The 13,269-nt window shown below is 41.4% G+C and overlaps 1 protein-coding gene across 1 annotated transcript in view; it reads right to left on the bottom strand.

The window, feature by feature from the left end:
- Positions 1-2,609: 2,609 nt before the first annotated feature.
- The window catches only part of Il23r (interleukin 23 receptor), a 101,402-nt gene continuing 90,742 nt past the window's right edge, over positions 2,610-13,269 (bottom strand). Inside the window, exons 8-11 of the mRNA XM_008844603.3 lie at positions 12,697-12,783; positions 8,990-9,092; positions 4,661-4,751; positions 2,610-3,403 (exon numbers count right to left, since the gene is read on the bottom strand). Of these exons, the coding sequence (XP_008842825.1) occupies positions 2,756-3,403; positions 4,661-4,751; positions 8,990-9,092; positions 12,697-12,783 (929 nt within the window). The 3' untranslated portion in view covers positions 2,610-2,755. The remainder of the gene's footprint in view (positions 3,404-4,660; positions 4,752-8,989; positions 9,093-12,696; positions 12,784-13,269) is intronic.

The following is a 13,269-nucleotide window of genomic DNA, read 5'->3' as shown; positions in this document are numbered from 1 at the left end:
AAATTAGAACAGAGCTCCCGTCACACCACTGGAGGCATTTGCCATGGAAGCGTTTGCAGATCAAAGAACACTGGCATCTTTAAAGCTGAACAAAAGCTTTTTAGAGGTGTTAGATTTACAGTACAGTTTTTTAAAAAAAAAAAAAAAAAAAAAGAAGTCTCTTCATGCTAAACAGGGATGTGGGGCAGGGATATAGCACAAAATTAGAACAGAGCTCCCGTCACACCACTGGAGGCATTTGCCATGGAAGCGTTTGCAGATCAAAGAACACTGGCATCTTTAAAGCTGAACAAAAGCTTTTTAGAGGTGTTAGATTTACAGTACAGTGCCAGGACCTTTGGAAATGTTCCTCACATGTTACCAGATGTTTTATCACGCTGGCAAACAAAGACTCTTAGTCTTATATTATTTTGTCTCAAATACTACCTGTCTCTGTCTCTCATTATCAGTCTCCCTTTGGAGAAGAACAAAGCAAGCACATATGATAATTTACAAGTAAAGGTATTTAACATTTGCATTTTGTTACAGACATAAAATGTATTCTTTTTAGTCTATGTAAAGTAAAAAAAAGATACATACAGTTTACAATAGACGATAGAATTTCCAGCAGGGTTTTTACACTGTGACGAGTCATATCTTAGACCAGAAGGGCTTCAGAGAATGACAAAAAAGTAAAATAAAGCATGTGATGGTCAGCCTGCAATGTCTACAGGAGACACAGGCTGTGGGACAGTGGCAGATAGCTGAGTGTCCACTGTTCCAGATTTGGATACAGCTAGGTGTGGTGGCATATGTCTTTAGTCCCACCATTTAGGAGGTACAGGCAGGAGGATCTCTGTGAGATTAAGGTGAGTCTAGTCTTCACAGCGAGTTCCAGGTTAGCTGGAGCTACAGGGAGACCTTCTCTCAAAAACAAAACAAACAAACAAAAACCAAAACAAATAAAATGAACAAACAGATTTGGATACATATCTGTTTTGTTGTTATTTATTTGTTTTGAGACAGGGTCTTACTAGGTAGCTTTGGCAAGCCTGGAACTCTCATGTTGGTTTGGAATTCACAAAGACCCTCCTGTCTCTGCCTCCCAAGTGCTAAGATTAAAGGCCTGTGGCATCACATCTTTTTAAACAATATTTTTATGACATACCTAATACGTAGTTGATAACAAAAATGAAACTTCTGTCTCTCTGATCCTGCACCTACTAACTGGGTTCTGCTGTAAGTGTGAATAATGTCACCAAACAATGCCCACCACTCTTACTTGACTGGAGAAAGCAAGGTCACGGTTTCCATGTATCATTGTTTTAAAATCTTTTAATCTAAAGCATATAGAGTAGTGGAAAAATAATAAGCAAATATGTTAATTGGCTGCTAGCCTCTGTTTCTGTCTTTTACTATGATAAAATAAAATTAAACTTGCTTCTCCCTTTGCAAGGAAATATTAATGTTTTGATTTTTAATTTTTTTAAATTTATTTTTTAAAAAACAGAACAAGGGATGAAGAGAACATTTTTCAACTCTCATCAATGAAGCTTCCTCATTCAACAGAGGTCCAGGAACACAAAAGGCCACAAATGGCCAAAACGCAGAGAATAAGAGTTGGCAGAGTGTGGGTCCTGGGACAGGGCTCCTATTTTGAGTCCACCCTCAATATAGGGCTCAGGGCTCAGGGACCATTGCAGAAGAGGGGGCAGAAAGATTGTAAGAGCCAGGGAGGAGGTATATGACCATGCAAAAATAGTCCTACAGGTACCTGGGACCCTTCTCATACAAACCTACAGCAATGGTGTCAGCATGCACTAGACCCATGCAAACTTGGGCAGACAAAAATCCAGTACAGAACTGTGGAAATGAACAGCAAGCCCCAATCTTAGTCAAAGAATTATTGGCAGCTGATTACTGCTGAGTGAGGAAGAACTGATCTTCTTGAAGGGAGGGACTCAGGTAAGTTGACTAAACACCGATGGATGAACTTGCTCTGAGGGACATCTCAGGACACTAACTTTATATAATAGGCTTTAATACAAATGACAGAATGTATGAACTCAGGTCAGGGGGCTATAGGAGGGTGCCAAAGGGGAAAAGGGGAAAGGGGTATAAAGACGATTTTATGAATGAAATACAAAAATATTTAAAAAAATATTTTATGAGTATTATATCTGCATGTATGTAAGTGCACCCATGTCATGCAGTGCTGGTGGAGGCTAGAAGAGGACATTGGATCCCCTGAACTGGAGTTACAGACAGTTGTTAGTCACCATGTGGGTGCTGGAATTCAAACCCAGGTCTTCTGCAAGAGCAGCCAGTGCTCTTAACCACTGAGCTACCTCTCTAGTCTCCTAATGTTTTGATTTTAAAGGACTATTTTACCATTTATTTCACTCCCACATATTCTGAATTATTTATTCCTTATACAAATAGAGTTGTTCTACAACTTTTAATGAAGAAAAATGTGAAATAGTCATGGTGAGACAAGCTGTAATCCCAGGACTTGGGTGGTAGAGGCAGGAGGATCAGGAGTTCAAGATCATCTTGGCTGTGTGAGATCCTGTCTCAAGTAAAAAAAAAAAAAAAAAAAAAAAAGAGAGAGGAAAAAGGAAAACCAATCTTCACTGGCATTTAACATTGCTGCTTTTCTTGCTGGGGCAGCATGCCCCAGCTTGGGACCTTGGAGGTATAACGCCACTTCTTTTGAGGGGAAGGTTGAGTTTTCAGTGGACAGGCAGCTTCTCATGTTGATTTTGACTATACAGCTCTACTTTTGCAAGAGTGAAATTCCACTGAAGTGGCTTTCCAAAACTTTTTGTGGAAAATAAGAATTAATAGATGGCAGCTCCTCACTCCCAATCGCCAAACAGGAGACAAATTCATCAGGCAGCAGTGTCTGTTCTGGAAGAGTGTCCCTGGATGAGTCATTTTCCAGAAACACAGTAGTTTCTTTTTCTGAGTTTTGTATGTCAGAAGGATTGCATTCGCCTTTATCTAAAAGGAGACTTAATTCTTCAAGAGCTAGGGTGTTGCTTAATGAATTCATACTTGAGACAGAAAATGCAAAATGGGGGCATATTTTTAACTTGACATTATTTCCCACACCACAGAGGTCACCTGGTAGTTCAAGTGTTGAAGAATCTGTTTCATCACTGGGGTTGAGGTGGTTTTCCCCAGGGTGAAAACTAGAAATCTGGGGTTTGTATCCTGTGTTGAGATCAGGAATATACACAACAGAACTGGTGGACAATGATACTTGCAGACAGTCTCTTGTCTCCAGGGGTCCCACGGACTTTTCTTCCTTATAATCTGCGGGCTTGTGTGCTGGCAGAAAGATTTCGCTGATCTCTGTAATCACGGGATCAACATAAAGGGCACCCTCAGTGACAATATTGTTCACGAATACATTTTTTTCCTAGAAAAAAGGCATTATTTCATTTTACAAAAAACCACTTAAAGGGTTGACTGAGTAACTAAGAACTGAAATTTCCGTCCCCCAGCTTCCCGTTCCCCCCTTTGATCACAGTGTTTGTCTACTTGTATGAGTTCCTCCTTCTGTGTTCTGTTACCTTCTAAATCTTTATTAAGTTCTCCCAAGAGGAGACTGGAGTGACAGAATAATAAGAAAAAATCTATGCCTTAAGCACATTTCTTGGTTTTAAAACTTTTTGAAATGTTTTTCATTTTAGCCTAGGAACTCTTCGTTCACTGATGTGTGTCTGGGAAAAGTTGATTAACGGGCTCATCAAGCTTTAGGCAGAGCCTTGTGTGTCTGTTTTATAAATAGAACTGATTTGCCCAATGTGTTCTGTCCCTTTGCGCTTGGGCCCACGTGACCCCTCCATTTCTCCTAGAAATGTTTCTCCTAAGCCGCTCCTCATTTTGCCACATCACATTTGGACTTGTTTCTGTCATTGCCCGGATCCCTCTGCACTGTAATGTTTAGATGGCATTTCTGTCCCACTGACTGGGTTGAGAGGTTGTTGATGGCTGAGCAGAGTGCTGGAAGCACACACAGCTGACCTTTCCTGTCTCCCGCCACACCCCCAGGGTCTTCTCGGGGTATACTCTAGTTTTCCTGGCTGACATAAAACTTAGCCCATTCCTGGTGACACCATCTTCCACAATTTCCCCACGTTAAATTTCTCATTCTCCATTAAGTTAAAAGAATGAAGTGGTGCTCTCCTTGGACATGTGAGCGCACCTCCATCTCATGCAAGCAGAAGCCTCTTGGAAACTTTAATATGCCTGTGAGCTCTTCTTTCCTTTCTCCTCAGCCCCTGAAGACATATACTAACCAACCATTATACCTGACCCACAATTTTCCACTTCACTTTACTGTGCATAGCATATTTTCTCTTTCTTCTGTCTTTTCCTCCCCTAACTACATTCTTTCATCTCTTTTAAGTAGGGATTGAAATGCTACAACTTTGTTTCTACTTATACACGCGTATTCTACTTTAATTATTAGACCATCCTCAGTCCCAAATGTGATTTTTGATTTGTGGGGATTTTATTGTTTGCCTATTTGTTTTAGACAAAGTCTCATTATGTAGCTCAGGTTGGCCTTGAACTTGTGATCTTCTTGCCTCAGCCTCCCCAGTGCTGGGATTATAGGCATGTCTTCCCATATTGGGCATCAATCTGGGTCTGTTTGGTACTGTTTGATTACCTGTAGCATTTTCACAACGTTACTGTTTTCCATATTAGGAATATCTTCATGAAGCCACTTTGGTATTAGCAATAAGATTTTTCTTATAATCCTAAAAAAACAACATGACACATTAGAAACAGCAACTAATCCTAAGTATTACTTTAGGATTGGTGTAGGCAATCATAGTAGATGAAGATGTGAGATGGAATGGAATGTCTCTTAACTTCCTGATAAGGGCAAAGACTTCTGTCTCTTATTTTTTTAATTATTTTATTTATTATTATTTTTTTATTTTATGTGTATGCATGTATTGCCTGCATGTAGGTAAGTGCACTAGTGTCGTGCAATGCCCGCAGAGCACAGAAGAGGCTCTTGGATCCCCTGGAACTGGGGTTACGGACAGTTGTTAGCTGCCATGTGGGTGCTGGGATTCGAACCCAGGTCTTCTGCAAGAACAGCCAGTGTTCTTAACCACTGAGCCATCTCTCCAGCCCTTCTGTCTCTTACTTAATGAGAGTTCACTGAGAAGTTGATTCAGTGTCTTTCCAAATGTTCCTCTTGGTGCTGCCCTTGTGTTTAAAAGTACTTTCCACACTGACTGTGCAAACTGGTTTGGGCAAACAGATTGTGCCAGGACTGTTGAGAGAGGGTTCACTGATACATATTTTATTTTTTAGTGAACTGTGAAAAACAAATAAGACCTTGGACATTAGGGTAAAATGATTTCTTTATGTATGTTTATACAATCTTTTATGAATCAGTTTTCCCCTAATTCACATTCCACGTCTATGTTTGTAATTAGACCAAACCAGTAAGTTCATGCTACTGTGATGAAGTTTTCACACAATATACTGATACAGTATGCAGTGACTTTTCATATATATATGTGTACATAAACCCTTAGTTTCATTGTATTTAAAATGTTATGTTTGTCTCTGTTTCTAGTTCGGCTTCTAATATCAGGCTTTCATAAATACTGTGTTGCTACATTAAATAACAGTATCTGCATATAGATATTTATATTGGATTTATTTCTTTTATCTTTCTTTTGTGAGTGTATGTGTGTGTAGGTTCATGTGTGCATGTGAAGACCTGAGGACAACTTGAGTGGCATTCTTCAGGTGCTGCCTGCGCCCCACCCCACCCCGCTGCCCTATTTTTTTTGAGATAGGGTCTTTCACTGGCCTAGTAGGCTGGCTGGCCAGTAAGCCCTAGGGATCCACCTGTGCTCCCCAGTGCTGGGATTAAAAGTGAGTACCACCATACCAGCTGACCTTATTATCTTGGGTTCTAAGGATCAAACTCAAGTCCTTGTGTTTGCAAGGCAAGTATTTCACTGAATGAGTCATCGGCTCAACCCCTCTTTTATTATTTTTGTTATTGTTGTTGTTTTAGGGTTGGTTTGTTTTTTTTTTTTTTTGGTCTTTTTTGAGACAGGGTCTCCCTGTAGCCCCAGCTGTCCTAGAACTCGCTATGTAGACCAGGCTGGCCTTGAATTCACAGAGATCTGCCTGCCTCTGCCTCCCAAGTGCTGGGATTAAAGGTATGCGCCACCATGCCTGGCTGTTTCAGGGTTTTTTGTTGTTGTTGTTTGAAACAATGTCTCCCTGTAGACCCAGCTGGCCTGGAACTATGTAGAACAGGCTGGTCTTGAACTCACAGAGATCTGCCTGCCTCTGCCTAGCGCTGTTCTTTTATATTTTTTTAGAAAATAAAACTTATTTAATAAATAAATTACCCAAGAATTTTCCTATTTCCTTACATGGTATTATTAACAAAAGGTCTTTGGGTTATATTTGTTATAGTAATGAAATGAATGTTACTTATAATTTCAAAACAACTAGAACACCTTGGATGACAATGCAAATATTAATATTTTATAGACATTATTTTGAAAACTAAGAAATTTCAAGGGATTTTATAATTAATTATATTTTAATATATCCCAAAATAAAACTCTATAACAGTTTGGCCACCTGGCAATGGTATAGGGATATATTTATTAACATGAAATTTATTAGCATTAAAATTTGAAATATTAAGTTTTGTGGGAAAAGCTTGTGTAGACAATAAATGATTAGTATGATTTAGAATAGCTTATTTAAAATATTTCTTCTGCTTTGTTGTTGTTTGAAACAGGATCTCATAATGTAGCCCTGGCTGGCCTGGAACTTACTATATAGACCAGGGTGGCCTCAGACTCATAGAGATCTGCCTGCTTCTGTCTCCTGAGTGCTGGGATTAAAGGTGTGTACCACCACACCTGACTCTTTTCTGCATTTTGATTATAGCTTTAAATAAAATGTTATCTCAACATTTCTTGGTAATTTGGCAAAGAATGGCTATGTGTGCCAAAATCTGTGATAATTAGCAACACTGGAAACTGCAGCATTAAACAACTCCAGTCTCTTAACATATCTGAAATGCCAAATGCATCTGGTAGCATCCAAAAAGTCAGAGCCTTGCCTTCCTCGTGGTCTCATTTTACTAATACAATGCTGGGAGAAACTGTTTGAAAGAAGGGGCTGTCCCCAAATAGCACAGGGCTATTGCCACTGCTCTTGGTTGCCCACCAGAGCTAGATGGTAAGATCTTATTGCTGAAGTCATGACACACTTTGCTTGCAGAACACAGAGGAATCACGCTGGAGCTGATGTGAAAACTTCCTTCCTACTGGATAGTGTTTATAGTGCTGGAAGGTACTATGCAGGCCAGTTGGGGAGAAAAGTCACCAATAGTTTTACTGAATAGTGGACCTTGCATGCTACAGTACTAACCTGCCAGGCAAGGTGTGCCCACTTGTGCAATGTCATAAATGTTATAGGGGTAACTAACCACTTTCTGATAGGGTTTGAGACCCACTTCACAAAAGGGAATTCATGCCTGGTACTGTAAACCTGGTCAAAACCCATGACTGGGGAGCTCATGGGACCAAAGTTGGGGAGGGAGACCTACTGCTGTTGTTTTGCTAAATGGACAGGTTGTCTAATTGCCTTAAAATACTTGTTTATACCGATAGATTAGTGCTGCTTCAGCCTTGTTCAGAGAAGCTTATTTTTGTAGTGAGCAGTGGTTAGTATAGTTGCATAGCTGGTCAAAGAGCGGAGAATAAGTGACTATTGAGTGCTCAGCCCTAGATGGAAGACTCAGAAAGAATGTAAGAGCCAGAGGATGAGGAGGAATGCTGTGAAACGCTGTCCTCAGGACACAACATGGCTGTCACACTCATGAGCTCATGTCTGCTGTGGTTACCTGTGACAAGACATACACAAGACTGAACCAGTCAACATGCCATGGACTAGAGAGGGAGCATGAGGCCCCACCTCTAGCCAAGGAACTTCTGGCAGGTGATGGCTGCTGGGGGAGGAGGGAGTCATTTTTCTTCAGGTATAGCCTCTGGCAAGTTGCCCACAAACCAGCTCATAAATCCATACCCATGCCCACACAAGGAACCCTAATAACACTCAGTGGGTTGTAAGAAAGAAGAAAAACATGAAGTAGAAGCGGTGTTGGGAAGAAAAAGGGTTCCAGAGGGAGGGGTAAGGGGCACGAGAAGGGAATGGGGTATGTGTGTGAATATGACAAAAATAATACTGTGTGTGTGTGTGTGTGTGTGTGTGTGTGTTAAATTGTCAAATAAAAATATTTTAAAGAAAAAGAAGGGGCCTGGGGGCTGGACACCCAAACACAAACACAGTTGGTAACGGAGCGATGAGTTAAAACCTTGCCTTGCTTCTTTCACAATGATTCACTGTATTGTTTGGACAAAATTAAGGTGTGCTGTGAGCACTGTGGAATCCAGGCATGGTGGCTATCAGTGTGCAGGAAGCAGAGCCTGAGCACTGGTGTCCGCTGTCTTGTCAGGTTGAGGGTTTGGCAACCTTCGGTGGAGGACTCAGCCTCTCTGAGCGTCATCTCAGTCATTTGTAAACTGATCACAGAGCTTTTCTGGTACAGCCATTGTGAGGTTTCAATGAACATTTGTAAAAAGTGAGGCATAGGTAGGTACTCATTAAACACTGGTCCTTCAATTTCCCCTCATCAGGGCGGTGATGGCTCAGTGGGTAAAATACTTGCTATGCAAACCTAATGACCTGAGTTCAATTCCTGGAATCCACATAAAGGTAGAAAGAGAGAACTGACTACACAAGGTTGTTCCTTGACCTCCACACACATCATGTGGCATGTGTAGCCCCTGCATCACACACACAACAATACTAATAAAATTAATTTTTCTTTTTCAAAATGAAAATGTTAACGGGATGCTCAGGTAAACACTGAATTGACAACATTTTGGTAGTACACATATGTGGTCTAAATCAGGAACCAGAAACTACAAAAACCTACCCTATTCGAAGCGATCTGTTGAATATCCCAATCAGAGAAAAAATAGGCAATATGATGGCGAGGAAAACCATTCCTGACAAAAATCCGATGTCTTGACTGTTACCTGACAAAAAGAAAGAAATCTAATTTTAACAATGGTGACTGTTCCACTGTTCCATGTACTCTGCCTGAAGTGAAGGTCACTGATCTCAAAGGGAGGGGGAGGCAGAATCAGCCTCAGCTACAGCTACAAAGTGACTGCCCTTATAAATTGCCTGACTGAACTCCCCAGGAAACCACCTTCTGCTGAGAAAATTGGACTGCATGTATCTGAGGTCAGTGGGTGTCTAGAAGTGCATCTCCAGCAAATGTGGTCAACTTGCACATGCATATTGTATATGAATATGCTCCATGATGAACCTCATTTGGTCTACCTGACACAGGTCAGAAGTCCCAACTGCTGTGACAAGCTCTAGTGCTGGCCGCAATCACAACTAAGGTCTTTTTTTTTTTTTTTTTTAAATCTTTTGTGTGAGACAAAATTTACATGCAACTTCTCATCATTCTTTAAAATGTATTACTCATGAAATTTGTCCAGGTAAGAAACCACATTAATTCTACTTAGGACAAAATGTGCTATAAGAAAGAACTCAAAACTGACATGTCTTGCACCTATTTTAATAACAATACTTTCTTTTTTTCATTTTATTATTTTTATTTTATGTGTATGAGTGTATTGCCTGCATGTATGTGAGTGTACCCATGTCATGCAATGCTGCAGAGGTCAGAAGAGGGCTTCAGATTCTTCTGGAACTGGCATTAAGGATGGTTCATAGCCACCATGTGGGTGCTGAGAATCAAACCCGGATCCTTTGCAAGAGCAGTTAGTGCTCTTAACCACTGAGCCGTCTCTCCAGCCCCAAAATGATACTTTCTTACATTTTGCAGTTTAATCTCTTGAGATCATTCAATAAGTAATATAGTTTAGCCAGCATGTGTTACCCACCAGGCTCAACACATCTTCTCCTTAAATACATGAAAAAGAAAATAAAAACTATCTTCAGATACAGCTGTAACTTACCAAATTGGAATTTGTTCTAGAGCTGTTCTGGCAGTAGCTGCCTTTCTGTCCTCCTTCCTGCACACTGCTCTGTTTCCCCATTTTCTTTGGTAATTCTCCATCAGGCAGCTACTATACTGGCCCCATGCTAGCTACTTCCCAGCTCCATACCCTTGAGGGTCACCATGCCATTCATTCCCTCTTCTAATCCCATTTGTCAGGCAGGGCCCTGTGTAACTTTGGCCCACTTCAAATTCTCATAGAACAGAAAGTTAATGTTTTTCTAGAGCTAACGTGTTATTGTTCAATATTCCGAGCAACTAATGGTTTTACAAGCTGCTATACACCCTCGGGCATTAGAACTTGGAACTGGAGAGAGGGCTCCCAAGGTACGAGGATGCTGGGAGGAGTGGGGGTGGGGGGGTCGGGGGGGTGGGACTAAGAGCCTAATTGAACTCTGCCACTCATCAGCTCCATGGTTTGGGGCATAATTATAAACTCCCATTTCCTTTTCCACAAAACATAGATAATACTATCTAATAAAGCAACTATGAGTTCCTGGCCTTCAAAAGTCCCTCAGAAATATCAAGGTGCATGTCGACATAGGTCTGTGTTTATCAGGAATCTGTTCTGAACCTCAGGTCTTGGTCATAACTGATTTATATCTACAAATTGAGAGTGCCCTTACCTACTTCTCTGTAAAGTAACATGAAGCACAGAATAGATCCCTTGTTTTTTGTCAATTGTTTTTCTTTCCTGTCTGTAAAGAGTAGACCCTCCATGAAGACAAAGATCTATTGATTTTTTTCTTTTCTCCCTTTCTTCCTTCTTTCTTTTTTCCTTCCCTCCCTCTTCCATCTCTCCCTCCTTTTCCTTTCTTCTTTTCTTCCTTCCTTCTTTCCTTCCTTTTTTTTTTTTTTTTGACAAGGTCTCATGTAGTCCGGGCTTGCCTCTAACTTGCTACATAGCTGAGATTGGCTTTGAACTCTTGATCTTCCCGCTTCTGCCTCCATGCTAGAATTGTAGGCCTGTACCACCACGCTCATCTTTGTCCATTTTCTTTCCATTGTTGGTCCCTGTCACTCAGAACTGTGCCCGGATACATAGTTATTTAACAAACATGTTGACGGTCGGACGAAAGTATGAAGAATATCAGTACAACCTGCAAATTTTCTTATATTAGGCCTACAGGCTTTCAATCTGGAGGTAAATAGTAATAGTTGAAAAATACTCAGGCCTCAAGTTTTTCAATGTCAAATTCCTATTTAGCATCATATTTCCCTATTGTACAACTTTATGTAATATTTTTACATGCCTAAAACATTTCAGCATGCTCATCAATAAAAACAAACCAAGCCATACTGACAAACAAATGGAAGCTGGTTTGATTAAGAGAAGGGAGCACAGACGTCTGCATTTGAAGGAATAGGGCTGAGTGTGGTGCCTCATGCCTATGATCCCAGCACCCAGGAAGCTCAGGCAGGAAGTTTGCTGTGAGTTCCAGGCCATCCCAGAGCTGGGCGACAGAGACCCAGCACCCTACACCCACCCCCGCCAAAATTAGGGGGCTGGAGAGATTGCTCAGTGGTTGGGAGCACTCACTACTCTTGCAGAGAACCTGAGTTCAGTTCCAAGCAACCACATCAGGCAGCCCACAACTCCAGCCCCATAGGATCCTACATGCACATTCACATACACAGACATAAATAATAATAAAAAAATCTCTTCAAAACTTTTATAAAAATAAATAAAAACAGAACAGAATTTGAATTTTTGAATGTTTGGACACATTCCTCACCTCCTTGAGCTTCAGAGTAAATGCACAGCATTTATCTCAACCAATTGTTCGAAAGATGGACAAAGATATGTCTAATCCTGGCACATGGCAGACAGCTAATATTTTAAAATTTTATTTTGGGTGTGTGAGAGTATCGCCTACATGTGTCAGTGTTGTACAATTCCCATGGAGGCAGAAGAGAGTGTTGGATCCCTTGGAACTGGAGTGAAGGATGGTCATTAGCGTCCATGTGGGTATTGGGAACTGAATCCAGGTCCTCTGCAAGAGCAGTCAGTGCTCTTAACTGCTGAACCATCTCTCCAGCCTGAGATAATTATTTTTTTTGGGGGGGTCTTTTTGAGACAGGGTCTCTCTTTAGTCCCAGCTGACCTGGAACTCACTATGTAGACTAGGCTGGCCTTCGACTCACAGAGATTTGCCTGCCTCTGCCTCCCAAGTGCTGGGATTAAAGGCGTATGCCACCACACCTGGCCTGAGAGTTAGAACATATATGTTTGGTCTTTTTGAGACAGGGTCTCCCTGTAGCCCCAGCTGTCCAGGAACTTACTATGTGGACCAGGCTGGCCTTGAACTCACAAAGATCCGCCTGCCTCTGCCTCCAGAATGCTGGGATTAAAGGCATGCGCCACCACGCCCGGCTATTTTTAAAAGGACGTTTTTGGGACTTGAGACCCAGAGCCTGCCGAGATGACAATGTAGCTGCCTCACCTTAGCTACGTGTCAGGGGTAAGCAGATTTTGCACCTACTCAAGTATTTCTATAGAAAGTAGTCGGCTGTTTCCCAGAATTGCTGGCCTAGCGTGTTATTTTCAGTGTTGCAGGTACTTGCTGAGGAAGCCTCAGCAGTTTGGGTTTTTGTTTTTGTTTTACCAGAAGCAAGGTGTCTTTTAAAGATGGTAGTAGTCCGCATCCCAGAGTTCTGAGCATCAGGGGATGATTTTGGTGTGACCTGGGGAACTTAAAAGAAGAGAAAGGAAAAGCATATCAGTGTCTTAGGTTTTTGCATTCAGGTGGGCCACTTTCCTCAGAGATATTCTCCCCTTGTTTGGAGGTGATTGAACTAATACTTTCAGTTGACTTGAAGGGTAGAATAAAGCTATGGTCTCGAGTGTGTGCCTTTTTTTTCTCGACCTTCAGTCGAGTTGTTGGCTAGGATAGATTAAGGCTCTTCCAGACAGTAACCCAACATACTACTGGAAAAATGAACAGCAGACCCCAATTCTATCCAAAGGAATACTGACAATGGATTGCCGTAGATGAGGAACAGCTGACCCTCCTGGAACAGGGACCTCTGGCTGACTAGATTTACCAGAAGGGCAGACAGGAGGAATGGATGAGGGTGCTGACAACACAATGGACAGTGACAGGGATGGCAGAGTATGGAGCCTCTAGTGGGAGAGGAAGGCTGTCTATCTGACGAGTTAGTATTCATGCTCAGATGCC

This window comes from Nannospalax galili, unplaced genomic scaffold (genome assembly GCF_000622305.1).
Source record: "Nannospalax galili isolate Female #2095 unplaced genomic scaffold, S.galili_v1.0 scaffold441, whole genome shotgun sequence".
Taxonomy (NCBI): Eukaryota; Metazoa; Chordata; class Mammalia; order Rodentia; family Spalacidae; genus Nannospalax; species Nannospalax galili.
The sequence above is the reverse complement of the archived record's forward strand: the minus strand, read 5'-3'. Positions and strand labels throughout refer to the sequence as shown.